This window comes from Vidua chalybeata, chromosome 1, assembly GCF_026979565.1.
Source record: "Vidua chalybeata isolate OUT-0048 chromosome 1, bVidCha1 merged haplotype, whole genome shotgun sequence".
NCBI classification, from domain to species: domain Eukaryota; kingdom Metazoa; phylum Chordata; class Aves; order Passeriformes; family Viduidae; genus Vidua; species Vidua chalybeata.
In genome coordinates, this window is record NC_071530.1 from 35,974,773 (window position 1) to 35,990,263 (window position 15,491).

A 15,491-nucleotide genomic window follows, 5' to 3' on the forward strand; every position below is an offset into this window, starting at 1 on the left:
ATCTCCCAATTGCCATGAAAATCTGAAGGTTATTGAGAGTGAAAAAGTAAAATAAATTCATAATGAAAATCACTTTAAACATTAGTAAGGGAAAGTATGGCATAAGTTGATTGTGGTGTCAGTGGTATATATGATGATTTTCAAGTACAACAAAATAAATTAAGAGTGAATTAAATTTTCACTTGCATTCCATGGATTTTAGAAATTACCATTCTCTCTTCCATGGTCTCTCTTCACAATCTGGGTCCTTCATTCTTGCAGCCAATCCACAAAAAAGTATTCTACCAACAAAAGGTGTTGGTAACTCAATCTTCCTTTCTGATTCTCTGTCAAAAGCATCTCAAGCTTTAAGTAAATGTCTTAAATTTGCTTTTTCCTATTACATTGCATTAAACTAGAAAGCAAGTCCATATTGACATTTCTATGTCTTTAGAAAGTAGTATAATTTTCACTGGTAAAGTTTAAAAAAATCCAAAATTTATATGTGTTGAAATGTTTGTATCTTAGAAAGAGTATACTGCATACAGGTTTTCAGTTCCTTAATGACAATTTATTCTTCCTTGTCTTATGACATGATTCGCCAGTTCCTGAGGACAACAGGCAAGGAATGCAGCAAGGATCAGCTTCTTCAGGAAGGAAGAAGTAAATAACAGAAATTTGACAAGACAGAGATGGAAATTATGTAAGTCTCCTTAAAAGGAAAAAAAAAAGGAATGTAATTTTAAAAGAATTCACAGAAAATCAGAAATATTCTAAGCTTTTAATAGGAATAATAGTGATCTTCCAGGTTTTGGAGTAAAAAGAACTTGTTGGAGGAAACCTGTGATCAGTGCAAAAAGTCACCTTCTCTTGCTGGAAAAATGAGATTTGCAAGATGGAATTCCTAACAGCATCACAAACACTGACAAAATGAGAGTACTGGCACAGACTACCACATCCAGAGAAAGATTCTTAGCACATTATGAACGTGATCTTTCAGAAGAATCAAGGAGAGAGTTTACATGCTCCCAGACAAAATTAACTCACGCTGAAAAGGCCTCTTTGCACATAAATAGCATCAACTGGAACAGTGTCTAGCAAATGGTTTAGGATAAGACAAAATAAACATGGATGCCAGTTTTACTACTTCTTTGTGGAAAGAGAGAAAGGATGCAAGCATTGTGAACTCTCCTTGTGGAGTAGAGTGAAGCGGCAGTGAAAATTTCACTGCATTGCCTTATGTGCCCAATTTTTCTTATTTCAAAATAACTGAAAGACCCACAGAAACAAGCTGGTTCTTTACATCTCTTGATTATGTGTGGACATACAGTGAACAAAATCAGGAAAAATAAGACCACAATTGCACAGGAGCGGCTTAAAATTAAAACAATGAAGTAACATTGTCTGTGTATGAACAAGACTAGATAGACTTGTGTAGATGGAAAAGGGCTGCTTCCTAATAGACTAAGACAAAATTTTCCTTAAGGTGGAGGTATGTAAATTGCACACATCTTCACAGTATGTTTAACATGTCAGGACAGGGTCTATGTAGCCACTTCTGGCTCAACTGCCAACAAAAGTTAAAGGGCAACCCAAGTGGTTTCAGCACCACTTTTGGAAGCGGGAAGAACCAAGGAGGAACAGCCTTGCCGTCTTTCTTCTGTATGCTCAGTGTCTGCAGTTGGCTGGCACACAAGAAACGCCTCAGCCAGCAGGACCACATTGCCTTTTTGCATCAAGGAAGGAAACATCTGGTAAGCAGAATATGCATGAAGTCAGGGGGAGAAAATGGAAAACAAAAGTCTTTCTTATACGAGATTCTCTGCCTGTTTGAAATATGAGCAGAAGAAGGCAGACACCTTGTCTACACAACCTACAGCACTGAGCAATCCTCATTTGTCATGGAATTTAAGCCACAGAGGAAAGAACTTTATCTTGATACATGGGGTAAGAATTAAACTTATATATATGTGCAGACATGTATTAAGAAATTATCCAACATAGCAGTCATGGGTCTCTGAATCATAAAGTTCATATACAAGTATGAAAAGTGAGCTTTTTTAGGCTATATATTTATTAGAAGCAATATTAATGTATGAATCCACCTTGAAAGAAAATAACTGTCCTTGAGATGTTAGATTCTATCAGCCAAATTGAATGTCTGCATCAATGGCTCTCCCTAAAAGTCATAATTAGGTCATTAAAATATATTTAGAAAAATAGCCTGTAAAATAAAGTTAAAAAATACTCACCTTCATTTTATTTCATAGGTCACTGTTATACCATCTAATAAGATAATTAAAAACATGCAAGCAGCTGGTACTGAGGCTAAACAGATTAATGTAATAGTCTGTAGTCATATGTGCTGGCAAGGGGTTCACCTCTTTGGCGAGGAGAAGGTCAGCTGCCCTTGGGAAGGGAGGAGAAAGACAGTATTTCCACTTTCCAGTGGCACTGCATTGCAGATACTGAAAATAAAGACTCACATCTATTTTCCTTTTCCTTTTGGTGAAGTCCAGCCCATTTGGACACCCAAAAATGGCTTTAACCATAGCAGTAAAATAACACAGTAGAGCAAAGCTGAAGTATTTTCCTTAAGTTTCTAACATTTAAAAGCTGAAAGTTATTATATGTCTAAATCCTTGTTCAAATATTTCCAATAGTGAACTTCTAATTTTGATGACATGCTTCTAAGAAATAATTTTCATAATTTCTTATTAGTAGAGCTCCTTCCCAAGTACACAAAGAGTACTTCCATCAGAGCATAAAGACCAGCTAGAGAATTCTCTGTGACCTGACAGGACACATTCATGAACTCAAAGAATATTTAAAAATATATGCCAGTCACATGTGCTTTTCACTTACATTACTTACAAATGTTATGACCTAAAGGGAAATGCTCACTATCTGAACACATGCAGCATTACATCTGTGCTGTGATCAACACAAGCAAGAGTCACAAACTCTAAGGTGATGCCTTCATATTAAAAATAAAACCATACAAATAGTTCTGGAGCATCATATATATCAAAGAATAATGATAGGTCATCCTTTATTAACACATACACTTGGGAGTCTTGTACTGCATAGTGTCAAATTGTCCTTTAAACAGAAAATGTGGGAATCAAATAACTTCTACTGAGGTTTATTTTTTATTGTGGGAATCAAGTAACTTCTACTGGGGTTTATTTTTATTGTAGTAAAAATAATGTTTTAAGGAGCATTTTAATAGCAAAACTTACTAATATTCAAATATTTTTGGAGTAATCTCTTCAAATGAAATTGCAAATGCCTATTACTGACAAAATATTAAGCAACTTTTGTTTCAGCAAAAATTTTCAATACTATTTTTCATGTATTAACCTTCTGCATATGTATGACATCTACCATGATTCAAAGATGTCCTTGCCTCTTTTAGGGCAAAAGTTCATTAGCTGATATTTTAAAAATATGATAGACTGAAATGCATTGGGTAAACAAGACCCTCATTAGTTTTACCGAATTACTAACTTACTAAAACAATAATCCTTGACAGTATCCTAAAATAGGTCAAAATTTCTAATGAGTCCTTAAATAAATAACAACCATTTACCATCACTATCTTTCAAGATAGTTTAGGATTCACTTTTCATCTTTCATAAGGTGTTAGATGTTCAATTTTACTTAACATGCAGTCCAGAACTATAACTATCAAAACAATATCCAACCCAACCATCAAATTTACAGCCAGTCTCACTAGATCACAGGAATTACTTGCCACTGAGAAACAAATACACATTTCACATATCAAGCACTATTACTAAATAATGGTGATAGCTTGCCAACTATGAAAAGTCAGAAGTTATTTTATATATATGTATACATACACACCTCCCCAATACACATATACACATATGTATCTTTTTTACTATTTTGCCTTTAATTACATCAATAACACTTTGGCAATGAGATATGGGGCCCTTCTTAAAAGACTAACTAAATTCAGTTTCCCAAGTTGGGCTCTTTGACAGAATATTAGCATATTCAGTGGAACTTGTAGCCAACGTCGTATTTATTATATGCACTTTGTACTAAGGAATACATAGATTCAAAGACCAGCTTTAACCTCCACTTAATCTGTGAAGCATTAAAGACTCACTAAGCTTTAGGCTGATTTAGGTAAAAGGTACCATGCTCTGTCCTCCCAATGGCTGTCCATGCTAGCTACATTCCCTGCAATGGCACTGACACCATGGGAAACTGGCAGGAGGAAGTCATCAGAAAGCTCTCCCAAGGAAGAATGAACAGGTTGGGCTGGGTTAGCTCCCTGACTAGCTCCCTGAGAGATGACTGCTACTGCCTGAGTGGAGCAGGGGTGACAAGAAGGGCTCAGACCTCAGCTCCACAGCTCACACTCTTGTGGAACCAAAGTCTAGCTAAAGCTGGCTGCTTCTTCTTCAAGTGTTGCCACTTGGCAGGTACAACAGCTAGTGCTCTTGACTTGATGATTTTCAGGAATAAGTTTCCTGGCTTTAATGGCAGAGAGTGCTCTCAACTTTCTTTTGCTGATCTGGTTAAATTCTATCTTGCCTGTTTTTGAGAGACTGATTTGTGGTCTCTCTATCTACACATGCTTCTCACCTGAAAAACACGAATATTATCCTGGCTGGTATTTTTTGGCCCTTCTTTTAACTTAGAGAGTATGTTGCATGCAGAAAACAGGAATATGACAAGGAACAGAGTCATGCAGAACCCTCAAATGGATCTTCTAATATATTTTATCAAAGTGAATATGCTAACACCCTAGAAGAGTTTTACATCATCACAAAGTAGGTCTCATTAGAGTCAACCTATCAGGATAAACAAAATTGTAAGGATACCTAAATCAACCCACCCCAGTCCCACTTTGTCCCTGCAGGCACACCCTTTTTTCCAACCTTGCTCTTAGTCCAGAAACTTCCTCGGGGTGTTTGAATCGCAGCAAACTCTTTGCTGTTCCCTCTAGGTCCTTACAAAAAGTCTTTCTTTTCAACATGCTCAAGACCAGGCTGTTTGCTCCTTGCTCTCCTTGGCAATGGCTCTGTCTCCAGCCTGCAACAGGTTCTCCAGCACTGTGTCCCTCCCTGCCGCCCCACGCCTGAGGCTCCCCGTGACCAGCACAGCTCGTTCCCTGCACCACGGTTCAGCATTCCCCAGCCGGCTGCAACCAGGACAAGGCCAACAGGCAGGTTCCTCCTGCCTGACTGCACCTCTTTGAAGTAGAGATTCCAGCAGAGCACAAACCAAAACCAAAAAAAAATGCCAACCAACACAGTCCACTAAATGATTTGAAAATAATCATGTGGTAAGCATGTTTTGTTTACCATACTTAAACATGAAAATCAGATGCAATCCTTCTGGTTAGCACAAGTCATACTCTTAATTTACTAGTCACAAGGAAAAAAAAAAATTGTAGCAGAGTCAGTATTTTGCAGGGTAGAAGATGAAAGTATACACCTGCTGATTAACTTTCTGTGCTTTCAAGCACAAGACACCCTCTGGTATGTGCCCAAGCAAGATTCAAACTCAATGGCATTGCTGAAAAAAGTTTCTTTAACTGGTGTTTACTGCCAACAAAATTGAAATATTATTTTCCTGTCAAATAATCTCAAATTTAACTTATCTTGGCTTTGGTTTTTGACATGAAATAATGAGGAAATAGAATTTTGTGTGCTCCATAAATCCAGTTACTTTGGAGAAGATCAGAAAGGTGATCACTGGTGAGTTGAATATTTCAACATTTAGCTTAGTTGCTGTGAGTTTATTTAATGGAATACTTTGGAGGAAAAAACCCACAAAAAACAACCTTTAGAATGTTTGGGCTTTCAAATATCTTGTACTTTCATCAGTTAAGCATTTTGAACAACTTCTGAAAAAAAAAAATAATCCAGAAAACAAATTTTTAGATCATTCCTTAATTAAATACTTCATGTTCTTTTGTTAACTGTTCCAGTTTAGATTCCACAATCCTCCTAAAGTATACAACCTGTTCTTTTGCTTTAAATAGATTATGCTTCTTGTAATCAACCTTCTTAAAATTAGAAAATAAATATAAAAAATTACTAACCTGTAAGAAATAAAAGTTCCATCCGAATCTGAGGTGGGGGGTGTGCTTCCATTTTCATTTGATCCTCCTAATACAAAAATAAGAGAAAACACCTTTGTTATGAGACAAACTCTGATATGGATGACAACTGCAACTGATTTTACCATATATGGTAACTTCAGTCACAACAAAACTCACCTAAAGCTTACAGAGACAAATCTCAACTTTACCTCTTCAAATTCTTACAGCCATCTTAACTAGCCTCCAAGTTCAAACTGGACTCTGAAAGTTCTGAAAATCTGATACTTAATTTCACTTAAAAGTTTTGACTGAGGTTCTTCTCAAACTATTAAACACAATTTAACTAGTATAGGGTTACAGAAGTACACTGTATTAGTAGATGAGCTTGATTTTACCAACATTAAGTCAAAAAATCTAAAAGTTCATCTGTTTGCTGAAAAAATCTAAGCTGACTTTGTGATATCAGGTTCTTTTTTTTTTTTCTTTTCTTTTTTTTTTTTTTTTTGTCATAGCACAAGTTCAAAGCTTCCATGACAGTACCTATTAAAATGTCTGCCAAACATCTTATTTTACATCCTGTGGGCTGGTGATACATGGAACAGTGATGTTGCTAGAAATCAAGGATTACAAGGAAACTTTCCTTCTATAAGTACATCTGTTGAAAGACTGCTAAAAGCCAGGAGTCATGCATTTTTCAAAGCAAATTTATTCTTGTTCTGTTTTATATTGTTTATTCTTGCACTATCATTTAGCTTGATCATTCTTCTATGTTCCTGTGTTCCTCCTTGGTTAATCTGGAGGTAGCACTGCACAACTCTGTTCTCTGTTCTGCTGACTGAAATCAAGTTCTTGCAGTCTTTTTTCTAAATGAGGCTTTGCATTCCCCGTTTTCTTACAGTCCTTCTTACACATGGAAAAGGAGGGACAGGAACTGTAGGTAGCATACTAAAAGTTCCGAGTTCATAATTTGGACAGTGGTTTTCTTCTCTATCAAACAAATCCTGCTCAATACAGATGACATTCGTGCCACTCCATCTTGCAGTTTCACAGCCATCCTTAATCAAACATGCCTGCACGTTAACTCTCCATTTTTTATTCGCAAAAAAAAGTTTTCAATTTACACTAAACAATCTTTCTAGTGCAATACTGTAGTTCATACAATGTCATGCTGTTTGCAGTCCTCTTGTCTTCAGAAAGGACCGGTCCTGCCTGAATACTGTTTGCACTAGAACTAGATGTTACCTTACAATAATTTTATTTAATAAAAGTCTATCAGCTCTCATTCTGTGGCAAAACAATAAATGAAAATATAGGATAAGACTGGTTCAACCCCAAGCTTCACAAAAAAGAATTCTTTCTTTAAAATTTACATTTCTCTATTCATTCTAGAATTACTATGCTTCACTAATCCCCATCCTTTCTATTTCACAGCATCTCCTGTGGCACTGCATCAGATGGTTTACTGAGATCCAGACAGACTGAATGTATTTCCTGAATGTATATTTTGAAAAGCAAGCAGGTTAGCTGGCCACAATGTCTCATTTAACAAAAAAACCTGCAATAAAAGTTATGCCATTGGCTTTGCTTTTCTCTCTTACTTCTTTCTTAAAAACTTTTTTAAAGCCCTGCACAGATAACGGTCAGCCCATTCAGGTGCTTTGCTATCACTTTTCTTTCCCCTGTTAACAGGTACAATATTTCCATTCATCAGCCATGAGCTAAAGTATTAAAAATTGTTCCATGCAGCAGCATTTGTCAATATTCTTGAAGTCTGCAAGTCAGATTATTAGCTCTGCTAATTTACAGTATCTACCCAATACTCCCATCTATTTTATTGATTTATTTTCAGGCCTCTGTCCAAAATTCTATTTTTACTGAAAAGTGAATGTTTTCCTTTTCAGACCAGAGCTGGATTACATTTATCCAGCTGTATCATTTGTTCATTCACACTGCAGAATGGTTCTAGTTTTCTTTCTTAGCAAGCTTCTTTACATAGTCAAGTAATATTTTCCTGTGTATTTAAATTCTCATCTTATGATCTGATTCAACTTAATTTTTACTGATTGTCGCTGTAAAACCGCACTTTCTGATATCCAGGATGTGGCCTTCTTTGCAGATCAAGCTGTTTTTCTGTTTCTTTGAGGATCTTTACTTATTCCAGACATTACTTAAAAAATACTTAATCATACTTAAATCATTCACTTTGGCATAGAACTTCCAAGTGTTTCTTTTCTCATCTAATTTGGAATGCAGGGTTTTTTACTGACTTTTGCACCTTTGTCTAAAATAAATCCCAAATCTCTACTACATCTTAGTCTAAAATCATTCAGTCCAGTTGATTTCACTAATTAGCTCTCTCCATTTATTTTGAAAATGGAAATCCTACTTAATCAATCTGCTTTTTGTTTACTAAATTTAACTAAATTAACAACACCAGATATTTCATCCAGAAGCCGACCCTCCCATTATTAATAACCATCTGTTCATTTTTTTTTCTCATATCTTGTAAAATAGTCTTCCATATTGGGACAATTTTCAGTAATATGCTTTTTCATATATTACCCATCTCCACATCTGATCCTGAGCATTCAGAGAAATGACTGAACTATGTTCAGTCTCTGTTAAAGCCATATGGTCAGGTGCAGTGATAGTGGGCGAGTGCTGCAGGGACACAGCACATCACAATGGGTCCTGAATGCACTACTGCACTTCATTTATACTTAAACAAAGCATTCACCTACCAGACTAGTCAGATTACAAAAAAAACCCCACCTTATTCACAATGCTAAATTGATATACTGAAAAAGTATGTCTTTTCAAGAATAGCAACATAATCTTCCTCCTTTCTGAAGAATGAACTTTAAGACTATCTCAAAAAATGCATGGACTTTATCATCTTTCAACAAAATCATTTGTCCTGCTTTAAGAGCGAATAGGACTTTGCAAAGAAAACACGGATAATAATTGTTCTTTTACCAGGTTCCCTACAGTTGCTGGGATCCTGAGTCTGCTACATCCACTGAGCTGTTCTTTGCAAACTACTCTAATTCTAGCTTGCTTTATTCTGGAGACAATAATTGCCTGTATTTAAATAATAGCCAAAATACCTTTGCATTTTTAATTGTATACACGTTGTTAATAAGTCTCGTAATCATACAAGTTACTGTTTGGGCACCTTTTTGTGAGCTGCTTTTGCTGCATTTATCATATCATTAGCAGCAGCTACCAAAAATGGATAGGGCTAGGTGTATTCAGCTCTCAAACTCAGGATTTAATGGAACAGACCCTTCTGTGATTGCTCCCTTGCTCTGTCCCCTTTAAGATGAGTATGTCTGTTATGAGACCTTGATGATTAAGATGTCATTCACTGAAAGTGATAAAAATCATAAAGCAAAGAGCAAAGTATTCATTTTCTTAACAGAAGACTCCCTAAATTTTACCTAGTTTTATCCAAAAGGCTTTTTAGCAAATCCTATTAAGTTTCCATAGTTAGTGATAAAGAGGACAAATAAGACTGCTCCTTCACTAACTAATGACATTAAGCAATGGGAATCCATGCCCTGGAAGTTCCAGTTACTCCTCCTGAAAAATATGGTGAACTCTCAGTAAAACGGATATACCACTTCTATCTTCTACACTGATAATGACCCAAATTTCTGATAAAATTGGGATGCATACTAAACAGTTATGAATATAAGATTCATGATGCTAGTAACAAAAATTGTGGTCCCCTGTAAAAAATTGATTCAGTATTATACTAATCTTTAATTTCCTTCTGAAACTCAATTATGGGAAGAAGGGTTTTGCTAAAGAAACACAGGATGCTCTAGTAACCCTGCCACAGACCTTGTGAAAAGCTTTCCTAACTTCAAATGCACAAGCTAGGGGAAAAAGGTAGAATACATCTTGTCACACTTTCAGAGGAAAGAGAAGGGAAATGAGCAATACTGTAACAAGCACCTGTATCAAAGTAAGTATGGCTTTCAGCACTGGAGCAGTTACTAGCTTTATTACAATAATAAAATAAGGCTGTATCCTTCCAAAGGGCCTGAAAATTACCTGGATTGTTCCTTCTTTAACTGTAGCAACTCCCTCTCCTGAGAATGAAAACTTTCTCCTGAAATTGCCTCACTTTAGTGAAGCCTGTTCTTATGCACAGAGACCAAGGGCTGAAGGGAGCTGGGACTCGGGCAGCTGGGACCTGACACTGCTGGACACAGCTGAAGGCTGTTTCAAGAGAAGTTGTGTAAATTGACACTTTCCCTAACTAAGAAAAAAAGAACATTTCAAATAGTAGCTTCTTTAGACTTCTAAGATGCATGGAGAAGGATTTGCAAACTGTACACTTGCTAGGGTACTAGATTCACCCAAAACACATGGGCTTGTCACCTGTAGTGACTGTTATCTTATCAAGAACGTATTTGAGATTATAGGCATAGCATAAAATGGAACAACCCAGAATAAGGAAGATGCCTTCACTTCCTGAAGATTATCTGAAAAGTATGTAGAAATTTTAACAAGAAGCCTGATTGAAATTTTCACACAATTTTTTTGTATTTTTATTTTTTAACAGCCTATTACACTGATAGAATCACAGAACTATTTAGGCTGAAAAAGATTTGTAAGATCATCAAGACCTAACACTAATCCAGCACTGCCAAGTTCAGCACTAAACCATGTCCCCAGGTGCCATATCTTAAAAAAAAACAGACGTATTTTAAATACCTCCAGGGATGGTGACTCAACTGATAGGATACTTTCTCACAGAAGAGCTTTTTCCAGGAGCAGTGCACAGTTTACACTTCAGGTAATAAGAAGAAACTGGACAGCATTTCAAAGCCCCAAATCACAGGTGGGAAGATACTCTGGTTATGCTCCAGGCACAATGAACACCGAGCTGAAGCATGTGCTCAGCAAGACTAAAAAAGCATGTGAGGAATGATGCATCATTCTTCAGAATCAGACATTCTCCCTCACCTCTTTCATTACGTCTTGAAAACAGCAATTTCCTGTGAGATGTAAAATTTCAGCACTGGACTTTTTAAGGGGAAAGGGCGGGATATTGTCCTAACCAGCTACAAGTCCCTGAAGCCAAGAAGCTTGAGCAACATGGCCTTGCTTGATGGCTGTGCACCTGATTAAAAAAAATCAAACGAAATTTTTTCTTTTGAAAATATACTTTGATACTGAGGAATTGTCTTTAAATATATACATATTTCTGCATGCATGTATACACGCACACATGCATGTCTGAATGTGGGCACACATGTATTTATATAGTGCAAACCAATTTACCAATCCTGTGGCACGTATGAAAGGGTTTTATGGCTGGCAGTTTAGAATTTTGTGATAAAAGTGATCCTACTTAGGTTACCAAACTGTGCCTTTCCCTGCTTACAAGTGTCATAATGGAGACAGATCCTTCTGCTGACCTGTTTGCACTCTGCTTAATGTTTTTCTTTGTATTCTAATCAAAGGTAAAAATGTTGTTAAAGCAGAAAATTTATTTAACATTGTGAAAATTTAAGTTGATATAAACACTCAATCATTAATGCAGTGTTTTATGATTAGAGACAAGTCAAATTTTAACACAATTCTATGCTTGCAGTCTAAGGTTGTCAATTCTTATAACATGACTTCAAAATTCCATGCTATATTAATTTTCAGCATATTTAAAGCTTAATAATTTAATGATTTATCCAATTTTAATTTATACTTTCAAAACCACTTTGAACAATCTGAGGTGCCACTGGAGATCACAACAGTGGTCCTGGTTAAGTCAAATAATAATTATAGCGCTTTCACTTTAAAGATGAGATTATTTTTAATTATTGAGTGAAGTACTTGAGGTACCATACTTATATAATTACGCTACTCATTAAATGGTTATTGAAAGCTGAAATGTAATTTTAATGACAGCTACCTATTTTTCTTTGCACACTTTATAGATGACAGATCAGTCAGGAATTCTAGTTTGCTAAAAAATCCTTGCAGCTGCACCGGTTCTTTCAGGTGTAAAACAATTAAGCTGTTCTTTTTTAAAACTTTAAACATTTTTTTTTTCAAATGATACTGATATAATATACAAAAACTAGTAAAAAACAGAACAATAAAGCATGGATATTTTTTCTGCTTCATAATAATATCAAAATGCTGGCCCTAAACTATTATAAATTCCAAACAATATCCCCCTGAAAATAGTGACAATACAAATATGAAAGAATAATTTTAGTCAAAATGTGTTCGTCATATAATACAAACAACAACAAAAAAATTGCTTAACAGATTGCAGTCCTTTATTGTGAGTATAAAGGGGTAATCAACATACAATAAGCATTTTACTATGCATTAAAACTATATATAATACCATGAGATTCCTTTGCTTTTTCTAACAGCAAGGTTCACAACTCTTCAAACATAAAATTCCTTTGTACTGTTTACTCCACAGATAGATATTCATCAGACTGATCTCGATAAAATTTATTCTAACACACAGGCATCTCTCACAATCGACACTACAGAGGTATGGCCTCAGAAATGAGCACCTTAAACACTTACGCTCTGTATCTTAAGCCTTTATATGCAATGTTTGAAATTCAGGGTATTTCTCTGTTGTTTCAAAGACCCGTATCTTGTCCAAATTAAGCTTTGCTTTTTCACAATGAAAACCAAACAGAGGAGTAAATTTGTTTCATTAACAATATTAAAGCAAAGATTTCTGAGTTTGCTGTATGGGGAAAAGGCAATGAAGTTTTGAAGAGGGAAAAACTGCTTTGTTCCTTCAATCCCCTAGTTGAAATTAATTATAGCAAATGTTTATGAAAACATCTGTTCCATACAGTTATAAATTCTTAATTTTAGCATGGGCGATTCCAAGCTCCTCTATTATTTTGAAAGAGAACAGGCTGACAACTGAAAGGTTTACAAAAGAGCAGACAATTTGTATTTCTACAGCACCAAATATGCAGTTTGGAAATTCTTCAGGATCTCTGCAGCAAAGGAAAAATAAAACAAAATACAAAAAGCCTAAGACGACTGATGCTTTCTGATTTGGGTCCGCCGATAGACCAAAATGGCAGCGGGAGGAGAGAAAAAAAAAATGAAACTAGAAGAAGAACTAATCCCGAAAACATACGGCAAATTGAGATTTCAGTACATAAGGTAGACGTTTAAGAAGTGAAACGTCGCGGAGCTGCGGCATTCCGCGCGAGGGATGCGGGCGGGGAGCGGGGCGCTGCCGCGCGGCGCCAAGAGAGGGCGCTGCAGAGTTTGGGAAGCGGCGGCCGCGGCTGCCGGCGGCTCCGGGCGGGCTCGGCCGCCCCCGCCGCGGGCTCGGCCCGCCCGGCCCCGCGCAGCCCCCGCGCAGACCCAGCCCGGCCCCACGCAGCCCCCGCCGGACTCCGCGCAGCCCCCGACCGACCCCTCACAGCGCAGCCCCCGCCGGACCCCGCGCAGCGCAGCCCCCGCGCAGCCAACGCTTTCAAGTCATCCTTCCAAGTGATTAAATGGAGCGCGCTCGGAGCAGCGTACAGCAACTGTAAATTGTGCCTTCAGATAAAGAATTAAGTGCACTGCACTTCCGATATTTATTAAATAATTATTAGGCCGGAAAGTTGGAGAAGGTTTTGCTCTGAGCAAGTTCAGTTTTCTGAAATAAATACGATGCAACTTTTGGGTGAGCAATCTTTTACATAGAAACCTGGCTCTCTACCCCTCACTTCAAGTTCACTTAGCATTAGAAGCCAGCACAACTTTGAATGCATGCAGCACAGATTTCTGATAGCATTTCAGTTTTATCAGTTCTGCATTAAAATACTATATTTTGCCACGAATGAAATAAAAACCTATACACTATGATAATTACAGATACATGATGATAATGAATTGTGAAATGAACTAATGAACTTGCCATTTGAAGTATAAAAATCTTAGGCTGAAATATTTTGTTTAATATTCAGTATTGAGATGAAAAATATATTAAGCATTAACAGTCTTTTTTTTTCTCTTTAAGCTTATTACCAAAAGAACATAATTGTAAAGCACAACATAGAATCCACAGGAGATGCCAATCCTGTGATAGTGAAAGCTGGTCACATTTGGAAGTAGGTAAGGAACACTAGCACCAAGGTGCAAAATCAAAGCCTGTTTTAGCCCTGTTGAAAGCTGTTTCAACAATATGATAGGCAGACACACTGGTTTCCATTTAGGAAAAAAAAAAAAACTTCTGGAGATAGTATCTTGTACCGCATATTGCTCAAACCCTGTTTTTTGGATTGCTGACTTATGACAATCAAGTGGCACCTTCCATGATCTTTGCTTATAAAATTACTGTTGCGTATGTGTATATGCATATATGAGTAAACTCAGTGTATTCTCCAGGCAACATCTCCGTTTGAAACAATTTTGTCTATGCACTTCTGTTTAAATCAAGACACATGAAAGTAAGAGGGTTTCCATTTTAAGTGAAACTGCTTCTGAATGTTCACAAATCTAAACACCAACCCTGTCATTAGGTTAGTCTGTAAATTAACATGCCACCGTTCCCCATGTAAAATGTATGTGTGAAAAAGTGTGGATGGGAAAAGATATACAAGGGTCTAGATGACTGATTCTGAAATTAGAATGTAGCATCAGTGTTTAAGAAATGTAGTCCCATGCAGCTCAATTTAAAATAAATTCAACAATAAGTACATTCAAGGGACTTATTTATAATATTTCTTTTCCTGCTGAAGCCTCTGCATTTACAAAAATAGACTGAGCTATACACTGTACTCTAAACTAAAACCAATATAATAAACAGAGTAAGAAATTTTACTCGAAGGGCACTGAACTAATTCATACAAATGCTTCCAAAGAATTCCCAGGTGATTCCAAGTTACCAAAATCCCAAATACTTTATATCCAGATGTGTTTTAATATAATCTCTCTAGGCACGATGGGAAGGAAAGAAGTTTAACTGTGATGCAAATAGTGATTTAAACACTTCAGAAAATGCATGTACATGGAAAAATAGTCTGACTTCCCATTCAGTGGGAATCACACAATACTAGCTTATATAAGCAAATGTGACTCCACTGAAGTCGATACACATTTAGTCCAGTAATGCCTGAACTGAATTTGCTACCAGCAGCAATACGACTGGTAGAACAAAAAAAATCCATGGGGTAATGTAAAAGCTGTTTCTTCTTAGTGTTTTTCAGTTATTTCTCCAAATGCAGCTGTCTTTGGTCCATGGTATATTATATCCACTTCTGTTCATATGCTCAGTACTAGAGCCTGTATCAGCTACATAGCCTGGCTGATCATTTATCATGTGTAACCTACACAAATTCCTAGGTCATCCAACCAAGTGTGACTCAAAAGACTCCAGGATAAGATACAGACATTTTGGTGTAGTCTGACTGAAATGGAAACTGTATACTTAATA

At 36.6% G+C, this 15,491-nt stretch overlaps 1 protein-coding gene across 6 annotated transcripts in view; it reads right to left on the bottom strand.

Moving 5' to 3' along the window:
- The window catches only part of TBC1D5 (TBC1 domain family member 5), a 318,166-nt gene that overhangs the window by 150,883 nt on the left and 151,792 nt on the right, over positions 1–15,491 (bottom strand). For all 6 annotated transcript variants that reach the window (XM_053967563.1, XM_053967571.1, XM_053967579.1 and 3 more), the window contains one exon: positions 6,065–6,131. In XM_053967563.1, coding sequence (XP_053823538.1) covers positions 6,065–6,131 — 67 coding nt within the window. The remainder of the gene's footprint in view (positions 1–6,064; positions 6,132–15,491) is intronic.